The sequence below is a fragment of the Astatotilapia calliptera genome, chromosome 19 (assembly GCF_964374335.1).
Source record: "Astatotilapia calliptera chromosome 19, fAstCal68.1, whole genome shotgun sequence".
In the NCBI taxonomy this organism is placed as follows: Eukaryota; Metazoa; Chordata; class Actinopteri; order Cichliformes; family Cichlidae; genus Astatotilapia; species Astatotilapia calliptera.
Genome location: NC_137440.1, coordinates 30,878,294 through 30,894,457, shown reverse-complemented (window position 1 = coordinate 30,894,457; position 16,164 = coordinate 30,878,294). Strand labels below are relative to the sequence as shown.

Here is a 16,164-nt window from a genome sequence, read left to right as displayed (position 1 = left end):
TACCTCTGCAGAACGTCCCATCCACCAGCTCCATGCCAGAGGGGCAGGAGCAGCTATAGGAGCCGATGGCGTTTGTGCATTGACCTCCCACACACAGCCTGGCGTCCTCACATTCATTGACATCTGAATTGACACACACACAGACGTCACCGGCATGACATATCCACACCAGCTGTAAATCACCGTGCGTCACTTCAAATTTGCCCAAGTTTTGACATCTAGACCGAAAAACTTCCAGACCACACTGAACATGTGAGAGAAGTCGTGCATCATGTAAGACGGCAAGTAATGACTTACTATATTGGAACAGATGACTGCGAAAATGATTGCATCGAGATCATAAAATCGAGCGACCGCAGCGAGCCGCCCATTTCAGTGTACCTTCACATGAGCGCCGGTCAAATGCCAGCTCGAAGCCCGGATCACAGGCCATGCAGGAGAAGGAGCCCTCTGTGTTGGCGCAAACACCTGTGGGGCAAGCACTCGGAGACTGGCACTCATCGATGTCTAAGAGATAGAAGAAGAAAAGATTGGCTGTAGGTTATCATCTTGAACAAAAAGGTATATAGAGCCCCGTTTTTGTGCTTCCACTGTCTTATCTGCTAAAAATCATTAATGAGCTCAGCTTAACCTACTGTGCTGCCTAATGTACAGTAAGCAGAGCCCTCCTTATTAGATCACACTGACAGTGTTTTATTAAAAAGGGTAGAAAGATAAGTATGTGGGACAGTCACTGAATCCAAAACAGCAAGCTATTACAGGTGGCGTATAATTACTATATCTACAAACAGTCACTGGCTCACTGTTATGTGATCTCTCGAAATTCCTCGAGCTGGTAGGATTGTATTTCTTGTGGTGAAAATAGTGCGGGCCATTGTTAAGTGATTGAGATGGCTCGATTTTTTTTTGCCTTTGGGTGAACAGAGTGAGTTCAACAGGGCGAGTTTGCTGCAATAAGTGAGAAGCAGGGGAGTGGCTGACTTCATTTCAAATTAAGTCCTTAATATTTTCCATGGCATCAGAGACATCCATTAAAATCCTATCAGAGGCTGACTCAGAGTCGGGCTTTTACTGTGCGACTTTTTCCCAGCGCTAAGATACATCGGTGGGGGGGTGGGATCTTCCTCTGAGGCTAGATCCACACTTCTGTTTAAAAACACACCAAAGTATATGAGGCTAACTGAGACCATGTTTTAATCCATTTAAATAATCATTCCTGTTCTGCTCCCATGAAGTCATGACAGACTTTACTGGATTCCTCAAAGCAGCCATTTCCCTGCATTTATCCCATAAATCATGTCATGAAAAATTACCAGACGCTGTAAAGATTTTCTGTAATCATGTTCTGGGCCTAATGCATTCCTCTTGTACTGTGGTCCACTATAACTTTGGCTCAATTTTGCAGCATACTGAAATATCAAACTTTTCTAGGCAGGTACTTAAGTACAGATGCCCTCTTACCTTCACAGTAACGGCCGCCCTCATTCACTTGAAAGCCGGCTTCACAGCTCCTGCAGGTGTACGATCCTTCAGTGTTCAGACACAGCTGACCCGGGCACAAGTTAGCCACTGAGCACTCATCCACATCTGGACACAGATACAAAGGCACATCATAGCACAGATTACCATCTCTGGCTTCAAATAAATAAAGCTTGCCAGTGGTAATCAGTTAGATGGGTAATCACTAGGGCTAGGAATCACAAATGTCGACACCTCTATCTTTTTAGCTGAGCTATCTGCAGGATATTTGCCTGACATCATCCTGTTCTATTTGAGTCTCATTGTGTTGAGCAAGGAACAGATGATTGGTGCCAGAGCCAGAGGGGTCCAGGATCCAGCTATGATGTGATGTCTAGAAGTATTTTAGAGCTGTTGCCTCAGATGAGGAGACTTTGGGTTCATGCTACCACACCTCATGTTATTTACATACAACATAAAGCAGCTGAGAAACAAATCTGCAGAGCAAATGAGATTCTGTTAGGTGTAGAGGTGAAGTCTGGCATGTTTGGAAAGCCAGATCTACACACACCTGGACTCAAGCATGCAAACATAAGCAAAGACATTCCACCACAAACTCTCACCATCGCACCGCTGTCCATCCTCAGAGACTCTAAAACCGGGCTCACAGACAACACATGTGAACGAACCCTCTCTATTTGTACATGTTCCCTGGGGGCAGGCAGTGGGCAGGGCACACTCATCAATATCTGTTAGGAAACAATATGGAGACTTAGACATTCACTGGCAGATTGCAATGTTTTCACAACAACAAACTCAAAAATAAGAAAAAGCTCCATTTAAGTGAGTAATTTTCAATAAGCCAACCTTCACAGAGCTCTCCATCAAACGACACTCTGTACCCCGTGGGGCAGTTCTCACAGGTGTAAGAACCTTCTGAGTTTAGACAGATCCCGTTGACACAAGTAGACAGGGACTGGCACTCGTCAATATCTGGAAAAAACACACCGTGTATATCAGTGTAAAGATTCCGTACATACAGGAAATGCAGTTTCGAGGGAAAGTCAATTTTACAGGGAAACGACAAGCTGCTCAAACGTGTTGAGTAAGCCTTTAATAGTCATAACAATGCTAATGACTTTCGCTGAACGACGAGAACAGCTGGAAACAGCTGGAGACTGTTTTTACCTTCACACCTCTGCTGGTCTTGAGACACTCTGTAACCAGCCTTACACCTGGTGCAAATGTAGGACCCCTCTGTGTTGGCGCACACCCCACCTAGACACAAGTCGCCCTGGGAACACTCATCAACATCTGGAAAGCGAAAAAGGGGCGAATATCATCACAAGTGGGCAAAAATATCATCACCGCCTACCGGTGTTACCTTAACACGACACGTTAGTGTAAACCATTAGGCGGCCAGTTTCATACCTTCACATCTCAGTCTGTCAGCAGATGGTTCAAACCCAGGCCTGCAGTTCTGGCAAGTGTAGGAACCTGCAGAGTTGATGCAAATTCCCGCAGGGCAGGCATTACCAGTTGCGCACTCATTGACATCTAGCAGGGAAATAATTTGCAGCCATTAAGTTGCTGTCGAGAGTGCGCCACGAGCAGAAAAGTATGCGGTGATGAGTTACACCCAACAGCTCTAGATAATCCTTTGCAGACCTTCACATGATTTGCTGTCTGAGGTGACTTGGTAGCCATGGTTACAGGTGCATCTGTAGGTTCCGTCCAGATTGACGCATCGGCCGTTGAGACAGACTCCCGGAAGCAGACACTCATCCACATCTGGAGAGAAATCATAGGGGGAAAAAAGAAAATAAAGCCAACCTCTAACTCTTTGTAGATTTCTTTTTTTAAATAAACCTTCAACGGTACTGCAAGGCTTCCACGACTGCCCTGTGGAGAACTACTCACAGAGAAGTAACTTTGACATGGGGTGTGAATAATGTCTGACCGATCTTCTGACTGACATATACCTTGGCAAACATTGTCTGGTGAGAGTTTGTAGCCTTGGAAGCAGTTGCACCTGTAGGAGCCCTCGGTGTTGACACACCGCCCACGGCCGCACACGCTTTGGTTCAAGCACTCGTTCATATCTGAAAACGTATACAGGAAGGATGTTTAGGTTTAAAGGGCAGTAGCATGGTGCAGCGTTTAGCTTTGACACCCCATACAAGGTTCTGGGTTCAAACCACCTCCTGGGTGACTGTGTAAAGCAGGGGTGTCAAACATAAGGTGCGGGGGCCCAGAAATGGCCTAGCAAAGACTCCAATCCATCCCGTTGTACTGCTTTGGAAAATGTTGGGATCCGTTTTGGATGTTTTACTGTATTTTCACAAGTTTTTCAGCTTTTCCAAATGATAAAGACCTCACACAAGACCACTCATACTAATAACTAATACATTCAATGTAATTAAGAGATAGTTAAACAATAAAATGACAGAAAAGTTCCTACTTTTTTTACTCTCTGATAAAGAATTTTCTAATTTTCACAGTGATTTCAGACTAAAGGGGAAAAAAAAGAAAGTTTTATAACAAAAACTTTGTTTTATAATTACAGGACAGTCTGGGCAATGACATGCCAGAACGTTTTCTGTAATTTTATGCATTTATTTCTTACAGTTTAAGCCCAAAAAAACCACGCTAACAGATTTCTTTCCTTTACTACAGAAGCATGTCTTTAATACGCACAAAGAATGAGACATGCTGCTGAAATGTCACTTCTTTTTTCCTATTTTAAGATATTGCAGGGGTTAAATATGTAGTTAAGTTTCTTTACACTGGTGTGGCCCACTAAAGATCAAAGCAGGCTGTATGAGTTTGACATCCCTGGTGTAGAGTTTGCATGTTCCCCCTGTTCTTGCAAGATTTTTGTCGAGCACATGGCTTTCTGGTTGCTTGGTGATTTTAAAAAGGCCACACGTGTGGATCTGCGGGCATGTTGCTGCCCTGTGATGGACCGGTCATCAGAACAGGGATAACCTTCAGCCCCGACTCTGACCATAAGTTAGAAAAGCGGTTAAGAAGACAGATGCATGGATGGATAAATGGATGGATGAACAGATTTTAGGTTTCACCCTGCCACAACTGTGCTGTGGGACGAGCATAAATTAAAAGGCTTAGCTCACTGAAAATAGAACAAAAAACACACATTTTCACCACTTTTGCAGAATCTAAAATTATAGATTTGTTTTTTATACTTTCAGAAATTGGCCTCTGCACACAAAAATCTTTGGATATAAAATTAAAAAATGTCTCTGTTTGGCTTGATGACACTGGGAGTAAATGAAAAAATATACTTTTATGTAAATAAAGCCTTTAAAAAAATACAAGTCTGACAAAATGAAAAAAGCACAACACAGCAAAAAAATGCTCTAGATCTCCTTTGAAAATAAGGGCCGTGTCAGCATTGTTTAGCAGGAAAAGGGAAACAATTACAGCATAATTAGTGTGTGTAATGACTACAAACAGCAGTCATTAAATTACAGCAGTGCGCAGACCATGCCTCATTCATGAAAGCCTTTTACTATTTGTTGAAGAAGCTGTCTTTTCCACCTCATGAGTCAGAGCTGTTGACCCAGGAATCATAATTGTGGAAAACCTCATGTAGAAACAGTGTTTTATAGCATTGTAGTGGAATTTATCAAGTGTTAACAGTGGCGTATTTATTTATTTTTTAGGTTAGATTAAATTGCGGGAAGAGAATGAGAGTGAAGTGTGATCGTGTGGGCGACTGAGAAGAAGACTATCAAAGAGGAAGGAGGCGGTCTGCGAAAGGAGGAAGGGAGAAGAGAAGATCGTATTGAGAGGTGATAAATGTTCGGAGACTGAGCACACACGCTGGAAACTGCACGAGAGTCACAGAGCGGGTTTTGTTTGCTTAACCACGGGCGCTGCCAGATGTCTGTCAGTGTGGCCCAGTGTTTTGTTTCTGCTATCACCCGGCATCTCTTAGGCCTGCCTGCGATAAGCCCCGACAAGGGAGTGGAACCGTTTTCTCAATCACGCCAACAATTAGGCTTATCCACGATTTGGTCAATTGGATTCAAACTACTGCACTGTGCTGTCGGCAATTGACTGAAGCAAACGCTGGAAACTTGCTGCTGATGCTGTATGTTTTATGTGACTCCCGAAGCGGCAGACCTATGCCGCAGGACTGTTAGCGCTGCTTGTGCAAAGGTCCAGAGCAAAAATATTTACCTCTGGTGTTATCCCTCATTTACGAAGTTCCTCTCAGTTACTATTTATACACCACGGGTTTACAGAGAATGTATAATAATAGCAGACTGGCAGAAACATGAAAGTGGCTAAAGCGGTGTTTTCTTTGGTAGCACGAGAAATTGTGAGACTTTAAACCTGAGCGTCGCTCAACTGACTCACTGATAAATCAATTTTTAAAGAACTCATAAGTGTCACTGAAGTTTACTTCCATATTTTCCGTCGTGCTTTTTCGCCGTGCGAGCATTTCTGCGTTATTTCCAAACAAATTAGAGAGGTGCAAGGTCATACGGAGGGGATGTGGTAACTAACAGCAGTTGGGTTGTTATGTAACAGGGCCACTTTTAGGTTGGTAGCCGCTGGCGTGTAATCTTAAACAAAACACATACCGAGTGTAATCTGTCAGCCATTTGTGTGGTCACGTCTAGTAATCTGCAGTGAGACCTTTACAGCGGGCCACAGACAACATCACGGGTGAGTGAGAAAATTTGTTTGCGTGCCGGGACCTTTTAGCGGCGGGGGAACAGAGCCTTCGACCTTCTCATACGTCTCCTGAAACACTCACCTAGCCCAGCAGTGGTAATAAAGCCTCGCTCGCCTCTGCCGGGAGAGCTCTCCAACAATAATACACTGTTTGTTCAAGGCTGTAGCCAAGAGAAAATATTTGGACTCTCCCAAATTGAAGTATTACAAACAATCTTTTTACAGGGCCAGTGATATCAAAAGATCAGCAATAGCACGGTGGATGTGTTTAAACAATATTTGGGATATTCTGGGGCTGCTCGGGTGGAGGAGTCGATTTATTATACGTGGAAGCACTGAATAGACAAAGGCGGTGGAGTCGTGCTCTCAGTCCATGCTATATAGCCATCATCACTGTGGTTTTTGGGCTGTCGTTGGGGCCCAGAAGTGCTCCTTGCTCGACATAAAACATCCAATATAAAGTCGTTTGAAGCGCAAAATACTATTTATTTTATCATTTTAATGCACATCAGCAGTCCCTTTGAGCAAAAAGCCACAATCCTGCAAATTTAGTTCTGCTTGTGATATTTGGGGAGCTGTACTGCATCATCGGCTGTCAACACATCTTTAATGGCATGGCCTGTTGCCTTGTTTTTTGTTAGGTTTTTTCGAGTGATGCCAACCAGGAACAGCAGCTTCAAGTAGGTAAAAGTTACCTAATACATAATAGGGAAGCCCTGTTTGTTTCCATGCAGCGGTTGGAAACACCCTTAGGATCCTGGGTACTGGTGCCACTGCTATAATGGGGTGTGAGGTTGCCTTACCCACACATCTTTCACCGACAGGCCTGAACCCTGGTCCGCAAACCTGGCACCGGAAGGAGCCGAGAGTGTTGACGCAGACACCGTTGGGACAGGAGCTGGGATCTCTGCACTCATCTATATCTGCTCCGGGACAAAGTGGAAAATATGAAAAAGAAAAATCTGAATGAGTTGTTGCTAAAACAATGTTACTAAGACAATACGTGCATGCATAGAAGAAAGAGAGGGTGTAAGGCCGCAAATGTACACATACACAGTCCGTCTGTCACAGAATGAGCAAAGTTTTCTTCCTGGCTTTGACTAAAGGAAAATACAATATGTGTTTTGTTAGTGCCCAGCTCATTCAGCTAATTCATGGAAGCAAACAAATAGGCCTGGCCAGGACTGCCCTGTTATGTGAACTTGAGCCTGTATGCGTAGCTGCTTGTGCACGCACGCAAGTTACCTTCGCACACGCCTCTCCGAGACTTGGCGTAGCCAGCGTTGCATTCACAGGTGTAAGATCCCTCTGTGTTGACGCATTTGCCATTCTGGCATTTGTTGGGCATGCTGCACTCATTCATGTCTGCCAGTTTGAATGAAAACCAAGGAGAAGGGAAAAAAGAAAGTTACTGTTGTGTTCCGCAGCATTAATTAGGGCAGAATACTTTTAAAATGAACGGCGCTGACAGACGAGGACTTGCAGTGCTTAGTTTCCATTGGAAACTTTATATCTCCTGCTGCTGATTGGGGCTGTGTCTCACCTTGACAGAACTTCCTGTTCTGAGTGATCACCTGGCTGTAGCCACTGTGGCAGTGGCAGGTGTAGGACCCATAGCTGTTTATACAACGTCCCTTTCCTTCACATGGATCCTCATCGCACTCATTCACATCTGCAGAAAAAGAAAGGAAAGCACGTGGCTGTTGCACTTCACCAGCACAGTACACTTTTAAAGCACCGACTTTAGAGCTTCCTCTATGAAACAGAAACAACACGGGCCAAAACCCAGCTGTGTGGAGCAGAGGCTGTGTCCAAAAGCCTTTGCGAAAAAAAAAGGACCACAGCATCAGCTCTCTGGGTGGGACGTGAGCTGTTGTCAAGCATCACAGGACAGGGTAGCATAAACAAACAGAGTCCTATCATTTTGGCTCACTTAATTTCTCAAAGGTTTATAATCACTGGTGATGAAGACTGGCTTTTACTGTGATGATGACGGACAGAGCTGCCGTGGCATCTGGTGTCAGCATGTCTGTGTGTGTTTGTGTGCTCCTCCTTCTCTTTGAGTGTCCCACTGTTACCCCTGTTTTGCTTCATTTTTCGCTCTTGCTCCATTTGTTAGTTACCAATGCAGTTGGTCTGCAGTGCACTGAGCTTGAACCCTGGCTCGCAGAGGCAAATGTAGCCCGTTTGCACAGAAACGCATCTCCCACGGCCACATATAGAGGGGGTCGTGGCACACTTGTCAATACCTATGGATAGGAACAAAGATGTGCAGAGTTGTCACTTGAAAAACAAACAAGATTATTTGTGACCTAAGGTTGCGCAACATTGGTTTAAAAAAACTAAAAAATATATAAATGTGCATTCCACGAACACATGTTGTTCTCCAGGGGAACTCATCGTGCTGTTTTATAGGTGGAGTCGTGGATGGGAGCGCTGGTTTTACAGCACTGTAGCGTTCCAACAGGTGGTATGGAGCGCGTACAAAGTGCTCGGCAAGAAACAGGTCATGCACAGTAGAGCCTGACATTAGTTTTGTACTTGTGTTTTTCTGTCCAAAAGAGCCATGTTAAACTGGGCCTCTGGGTCTGGCTGACGAAAAGAAAAAAGAAAAAAATCCCATTTCTCTATAAGATTACTAAAAATTCTTCTCACTTCCTAAATCTCTCTGTCACTCTCTCGCTGAGTCTGTCACACAAACACGCTTTCACCATGTCCCGTGCTCTTCCTAAGTTTTTCATAAATCTGGCCTCTGTCCACTCAGAGTAGCTTCCTCTTCCAAAAGGCACACTCTTTCTTGGTTTCTCGCCCTCTCACCCTCTGTGCAGAATAGCAGCTTCAAGCCAAATTGGCTCTGGGAAAAGAGGTCAAATTAAGCTCTCTCCAGCTTCACTTTGGGTAAGCCTACAAAAATGCCTTATGAGTCGTGCTGCTGTCTGCCAGAAGTTTACAGAGTGTATAAAAAATGAAGAGCTGAGCCCTGTGGTGCTCTTTCGCATAGCAACTTCCTGTCCACCTGTTCATTGTCATGTTGTTTGTTTTGTTTTAGATGTATGAAGTGGGGCTGAATATATCTGATTTCCTATAATGTGACTTTTTAATCTATTGTTTACCTGTAGCTGAATCAGTATGGGATGGTTCCTTTGAATCCGGCCTCGGGTTGATGCTCGGGAAGTCCGGAAAAATATCTATTAAGACAGTTAAGGTGAGTCATGGGGCACTAGATAAGCACAAATGACAAAATCAACTAAATCTCTTTTAAACTTTGACAGGTTCTAGTCTCTACAACCAAAACAAGACGCCGCTTGATTTGCCAGCCACTCTAATGCCTTAGCTGCCTATTCAAGACTATAAAAGCGATCTAGTCATTTTTCCGGGCTAAAACAAATTACAATGACCAAAATAAATCAGGTAGACTCATTGAACATAGCCTTCAGACTTGAATGTCAGTGTTTTCACTGACGTGAGGGCAAAGTAAGGACTGTGAATGCCACTACTGTGTGGGAGCAGTTTATAGAAATTACACAACATGTCTGTGCTTGACAGAAAGCTTAGAGATTGTAAATCAAACCCAAAGAGGCAATAAACAACAGCTGGAGGCAAAACTCCTTTGTCCCACACGCCATCAGACTGTTTAACTCCTCTCTGGAGGGGAGAGTGGGGGGGAAACAGGAGGACAAAGGAGGGGGGAACAACTAAGCTGTAGTGCCTCTTCACCTCACTGTACAATACCTTTTGTGCAATACTTTTTGTAAATAGTCAAAAGTGCAATAGACTCAATACTTGAAATGTGCAATTCACTTGTATTTTTATTTTTTATTCCTATTTATTCTATTTATCCCCTTTGTATATTTTATTTATATTTGTCTCTGTATTTATATATGTGTGTGTGTGTGTGTGTGTGTGTGTGTGTGTGTGTGTGTGTGTGTGTGTGTGTGTGTGTGTATATATAACAATTCTGTAACTGTAACTTCGGTCGTTGCTGTGCTTTTTGGAAGTCGAATTTCCCAGAGGAACCCACCCGAGGGATTAATAAAGTTCTATCTTATCTTATCTTATCTTATCTTATCTTATCTTATCTTATCTTATCTTATCTTATCTTATCTTATCTTATCTTATCTTATCTTATCTTATCTTACTTGTTCAACTACCAGTCTCGTATGATCTGAATGAATAAAGAAGGAAAAGAGAAGATACCTGGATACTGTGGCGGTAACTCTGTCCCAACAGCTGGCTGGAAAACGAGCAAATATTACTCATTAAAAAACATTGGGCTACATTTTTCACCACCATATTTATATTCACAGCATTCCGGTATTTGTTGGTAAATTCTGTGCTAATTAGATGTGCGCATCTACCAAAATGTGGTCTGAAGAAGTTATATAATCATAACAAACCCTCCAGCTGAAATAGCTAGAACACATGGCGAGAAGAAGCATGCACCAAAGGAGGGAGAACTTACCGGGCTCAGACTTTCCACATCTACCACAAAAAAAGAGGAAAAGTTTATCAGTGGAGAACACATTACATCTGCATTAACATGTGCCATCACAAAACACATTTTTGTTCAATTATGTATACACGCATGTTGCCTTTAGACACTCGTCTGCAGCTTTGGTGATCCTTTTTTTTCCCTAACAAAAATTGGCCAGATTTTTTTTTTCAAATATTTGTGAGAGATAGTGTACACTGTTGGCCAAGAAAAATGAAAGAAAAACATGGAATTAGATATCTCCGATAATGAAGACAAAAATCCCAAAATATTTAAAGAACTGTCTCCACATACAAATCAAAATGTTGCAGCACTGCCAATACAGTATCTCACAAAGCTTAAATCAGGAAGATGCATTTGCTTAAAATCCTGAGGATTAAGCTTCATGATCCGTGTGGATTACTTGTTGTTGCAGGCTTTTTTTGATGCTCGCTGGGGTTTCACTTAGACCGCTGTGAATATGTTCCATCTATCAAGCTTTTATTCACGGAGATCAAAGCAGCTTGTTGATGTTTACATTTTCACAATAATGTTAATGCACTGCATCCTGTCTATAAAAAACTGCCATTGTGCAATCATTGCAGCTGCTCTGAACTGTTTATGTCACGGGCTGTGGCAAAAATCAAGCTCGTCACTCTTCTGACAGACTAAACTCATCAGCTGATCTACGTGCCAGCCCATGTCAGTTGATGGGTCAGCTCATCCCCTTTGATGCATCCAGCTGGTATGTGTTGTTTAAGCACTACTTAAGCTCCTCTAGCCAACTTATAGTTGCTTTGCATCTTTGAGACACTTTGCAGAACAGCTCCACCCCAGCTTCCCCCTTTTCTTCTGGGTCTGACTTAATGAATGTCATCTGCTCTCAGTGATGCCTGCTCTGATCTGAATGGCCCTGCTGCTGCTTTGCCTGGCATGAAAGGCTGACTTGTGCTTTCCAGGTCCCAGATCAGAGCCATACGGTCAAATGTAAATCATTGCCAGAGAATTGACAATCTTCTTTTGACCACTGTATGGTGGTCCTGACTGAAACATCCTCGGGTTTAAATGAATACCATGTTTAGGTAACATCCAAGGCCTACGCATTCGCTAAGAACACTGTTTCAACTCTTTGTCATACAGTGCAAATATTTACCAACATAAAACTTAATCTTACCATCTGTGTGTGGCGGTCTAGGTGTTTCTCTGGCTGGATGTGAGGGATGCTGTGGAGTCAAAGGGTACTGGGGTGCTTGTGGGGTCTCAGAGTATTCGGGGTATTGGGGTAGCTGCGGTGTTTCGGGGTAGCTGGGGTACTGGGGCCCACTGGGAAACGAAGGCTGAGAAAATGGAAACTGCGGATAAGTAGGGCTCTCATCCTCGAGTGACACTCCCATGCTCTGCAGCTCGACATCATCCAGCTGTCGAAGAGAAATCTGGACGTCAGATCGCGAGTAAGTGTATCCGTGGCCAGCGGGGCAGATCTCCTTGAAGTGGTCTGCAGCACAGGAGACACAGGAGCGACCAGTAAGTGATCGAAAACATCACCTCTGCATTCTGAGCTTCAGCTCGAAAAACTGACATTTAACTTTTGACAGCATAATCGTGGCTCTTATTTCTATCTGATATTCAAAGTAACACCATAAGCCATCCATGTAATACAGTTACGACAGGCACGCTGTACTTTATGCTCTGCTGTGAACAGGGAGATTGGGTTTCGGTGACTGCTGCAGAACTTAGCAAGCTGCCAGGCCAGTGACAGCTGTCAGAGGAGGCTAACAGCGACGGGATTTGAAAACATGTGGGCATATCGGCACTCTCAAACTGTGGGAAGTAGAGGATCATGTAATGCTGAATGACCTTTGAACTCTTTGGTGTAAAGGCATGTGAGTGAGAGGCTAATGGAGGATTGGCTGGCTAGATAAAAGGCAGGAGACTGCACCTCTTTGTATCGGAGTCCAAAAAGCCTCAGCAATGGTGAATCCATTACAAGTGAGAGGCTCTTTGTCCCCTACCTGACCTGAAACCCGGCTACTCTATGCCAAAAGAGTCTGGAATAGAGATATGAGTAATGACAGATATGCGGTCACTGTAAACGCTTGTGTAAATACAGGAAACGTGGATATGATAGGCTACTGAATGATGAATTTAAAGTGGAGGGAAATGGGGCTATATATGATCAGAAGCCACATCTGAAGAATCGGCGTAAATATGGAATTAAACTCATTGGGCTCCTGTTACCGAGTCACAAGTAATGGCTCTGGCTGCTCTGTTCAGGGGTCTAACAGCTTTTCAGGCCATCCAAAAAGCTAACGTCCGAAATAATCAAAGGCCGTGCGCCCATGCACTGCGTCGGTCCTAACTGAGCAGCACCGTCGAGGTCTGTGTCTATGATATCTGATCTATGACAATCCCCATGAATCACTGGCTAGTACAGACACTCAATAAAACCAGCTTGTTTCTCTCAGAGACTTTGAAGATTAAATCAGTATGAAAAAACGACAACTACTTCCCATGTTTCACTTGGCGAGGTCACGCATTTCTGCTGTGAAGCTTTGCCGGTTTATTAGTGGGGTTTCTCTCTGAGGGTTGGAGCGATAACACAAGACTGACTCCCACTCTTATGTAGCCTCCAAAATATGAAAACTGTTATGTTTTTGGTCCTTTTCCACTCCAAACACAGTTAGCTATTTTGAACTGCATTACACGCCTGGCAAAGAACAGAATGGTGACTGAGCGGTAAATATTTTTTCCCCCTATTCTTTCATTACCATTGCTAGCCCTTGCATAAGATTGCATGCAACACTTTATTTCTGCAAAAGCGTTTAACTCAAGAAGGGGAGTACAGTCATGCAGAAATAGAAAACAAGATCATTTTTTGGGTCAGCAGAAGAGGAGCACAGGGCAGCTTTTGGGGCTGTACCTGATCCTGGTAAAGGACAACGATCACACCCAGCTCCCCAGGCCTTGCCCACTCTGCTGCAGCAGCAGATCTGCTTGGTGAGGTGATTAGTGAGTGGCAGAGAGCATGTCGCCGCTGAAACAGACCTGTAGCACGGCGCCCTCTGGTCAGACACTGCTTTGTCCGCTGGTAGAGAAGAGAAATTGGAACACAAGAAAGGCATAAAAAAGCCTAGTCTTAAAGTGTGTGTTACGAATCCAAAAAAACAAGCAATACTTACAGACACAGTGGCTTCTGGCAGGATCTAACATATAGCCTGGTTTACATGTGCACCTGTAGCTTCCTTTGGTGTTGAGACATTCAGCGTTTTTACATATTCCAGGCAACAGGCACTCGTTGATGTCTGTGAAATAGGCAGAGTACATCAGTCATTTCAAATATATCCTGGCTTATGGAAATTTCATGAAGTCATGTTTATTCCCAGGAAAAAAAAACGATTTTCAGTCTCACCCCCCACCAAAACTGCACATATCAATATCAACTTTGGTGCATTTTCTTTCCAATACACTGGGCAGCAATGATTCACACATTGAAAGGTGTCAGAAAATTGCAACAGATTATGTAAGCAAAGCCGCTCGCTGTGGGGAGGCGATGAAATATGGAAACATTAAGGTTACACAAGTGCATGAAATCGTGATGACAGGAGGGAGACGTACACATTTGACGGGTGTAAAACAATACACGCTCAAAATCCTGTCTTGCTTGGAAAGTAAAATATTGCAGCTGTGGGAACACGTGCAGTCATGTAGACATAGAGCATATCACTGAGAGTTTCAGATTGTCATCATCCTCAGCATCTTTCCTTCACAGCGTCCAATATGGTTACGAGATCCTCAGCTTACGTCAATAAGTGAAAGTTATTAAAGAGATTTTTTAAAATGTATTTATTTTTTCCTCTGTCTGGCTTAAACCACATGCAGAAATGGTAGAGTGGCCAGAGGAGTTTGCCTCTCGCTCCAAGAGCTCCTGAGTCCCTAAGGTAAACGGAGACAAGCTAACAAGTGTGCCAGCCAGAAGCATAGGGGGACATGCTTAAGGCGCTTAGTCATGTGATCACACTGGGACCAGGCAAGGATTGTTGTTCTACCGTGTTAAACAAAGAGTACATCATTAGGTCTTTTCCCACTGCATTGACGACTAGAACCCGACAACCTGCCACCACAGATTTTCCCCCAATTTGAATGAATCTGCTCTTGTTTTGTTGTTTTCCTTCCTGCTGGAAAAAGTGAGCTTACAAAAGGTCGGGGCTGATAAAATCAATGGGCTGAAAGAAATCCAGGGAAAGCCTTAATGTTTTTCTTGTTGTTTGTCGCCCCTTTTTCGTTTCCATTTTGGGTTTTCGTTGCGCTTTTCCACCTTACAGTGACGTACTGTGAAGAAACGAGTGATGTCATGCCGGTTTCCCCCAAGTCTACACTTTTTGTAGTGATTTAACTTTAGTTCAGGTAGCGTCTGGACACCTGAAATCAGGTCACCGTTTATCTCATGGTCTTTAATCCATGATTCAGTCGAGTCCCAGATTAGTGGTAGTGTTACAGTCTGCTGGTGGGTTGATTTAAATTGAAACCGGCTTCCGTGGCAACCTTCCATGACCAGCGCTAATCTCAACATCTATTCTGAATTTATGCTTGGTTGCTCTTCTTGACAAACATCACTTGTGGTAAGAGCTCACGGCTTTTAGCGTGACTGTTTTTATAGTCTACCAGCACATGACAAAGTTCCCTGATTTGAGCATCAGTCTGCTGCTTACTTGACCTTTCCCCTCTTTGTTCAAAACCCATGTGAACACCTACAGAATTATCTACAGAAACTATATAAAGCAAACTGGCAACATTGCTCCCTATACTGTGTATTTTGGGTTGTGAGTAAAGAGAGCACCTTTGGACCACTTTGGAAGTCTGTGAAGTGAATACACATGGTCAGAATTTAGCCAAAGCGCCATTACTGGGAAAACCAGGCTTTTTCAACATATTTCTCTATCAGTATTGCAGCCTGAATACCAGGCTAGCAAGTCGACACGATGAGTGTCAAATGTCAGTGTTGTGAAATCATAAGCAGCTTTTATTAACTTGATCAAAAATGTCCAAAGAGTTGCATAAGACTTCATTAATCTCCTCTTTGAAGTGGTGTATGAGTAATGTGACCTGCTCCCAGCACTAGTTTACCACACACAACAGGGCCTGCACATGCATCTCTGCGGGCTTTTTCATCTAACAACCACAGCTACAAATGGCCAATTCAGTGACCTAAATTTTTGAGAAGGAAGCCTCTGAAGATAAGGAATCATCTCTGAAGTCTGAGACCTGAGAGCATGACGCTGATAGGAAATCTTATCGTGCTGTGGCGACGATGTCACTGACCGCAAAGGTCAGCGGATGTAGGCAGACTGGCAGTAAATCAGGACTATTACCAAATACGAGACAAGCCCTGTTCTGTTCCAGTAAAACACATTACAAGCAGCTCGAGACTGGAGCCACAGGAAGGAGGGCTTGACCCCATCCTAATAATAATGACAAAATCTCAGAAAAAGCTGATTTTTTTTCCTTCTTGGCAGATAGCAAAAGTCCTT

The 16,164-nt window shown here is 43.6% G+C and overlaps 1 protein-coding gene across 3 annotated transcripts in view; it reads right to left on the bottom strand.

Annotated features, from left to right (window-relative positions):
- LOC113011632 (latent-transforming growth factor beta-binding protein 2) overlaps window positions 1-16,164 on the bottom strand; it is an 87,733-nt gene that overhangs the window by 17,876 nt on the left and 53,693 nt on the right. For 2 of the 3 annotated variants that reach the window (XM_026151207.2, XM_026151208.2), the window contains exons 10-28: window positions 13,816-13,938; window positions 13,557-13,721; window positions 11,811-12,131; window positions 10,628-10,647; window positions 10,363-10,399; window positions 9,279-9,353; window positions 8,289-8,414; window positions 7,709-7,837; window positions 7,411-7,530; window positions 6,969-7,088; window positions 3,441-3,560; window positions 3,127-3,249; window positions 2,890-3,015; window positions 2,647-2,772; window positions 2,326-2,451; window positions 2,082-2,207; window positions 1,462-1,587; window positions 382-507; window positions 4-123 (exon numbers count right to left, since the gene is read on the bottom strand). In XM_026151207.2, the coding sequence (XP_026006992.2) occupies window positions 4-123; window positions 382-507; window positions 1,462-1,587; window positions 2,082-2,207; window positions 2,326-2,451; window positions 2,647-2,772; window positions 2,890-3,015; window positions 3,127-3,249; window positions 3,441-3,560; window positions 6,969-7,088; window positions 7,411-7,530; window positions 7,709-7,837; window positions 8,289-8,414; window positions 9,279-9,353; window positions 10,363-10,399; window positions 10,628-10,647; window positions 11,811-12,131; window positions 13,557-13,721; window positions 13,816-13,938 (2,355 nt within the window). The remainder of the gene's footprint in view (window positions 1-3; window positions 124-381; window positions 508-1,461; window positions 1,588-2,081; window positions 2,208-2,325; window positions 2,452-2,646; window positions 2,773-2,889; window positions 3,016-3,126; window positions 3,250-3,440; window positions 3,561-6,968; window positions 7,089-7,410; window positions 7,531-7,708; window positions 7,838-8,288; window positions 8,415-9,278; window positions 9,354-10,362; window positions 10,400-10,627; window positions 10,648-11,810; window positions 12,132-13,556; window positions 13,722-13,815; window positions 13,939-16,164) is intronic. The other variant, XM_080294015.1, reaches the window with a different exon arrangement.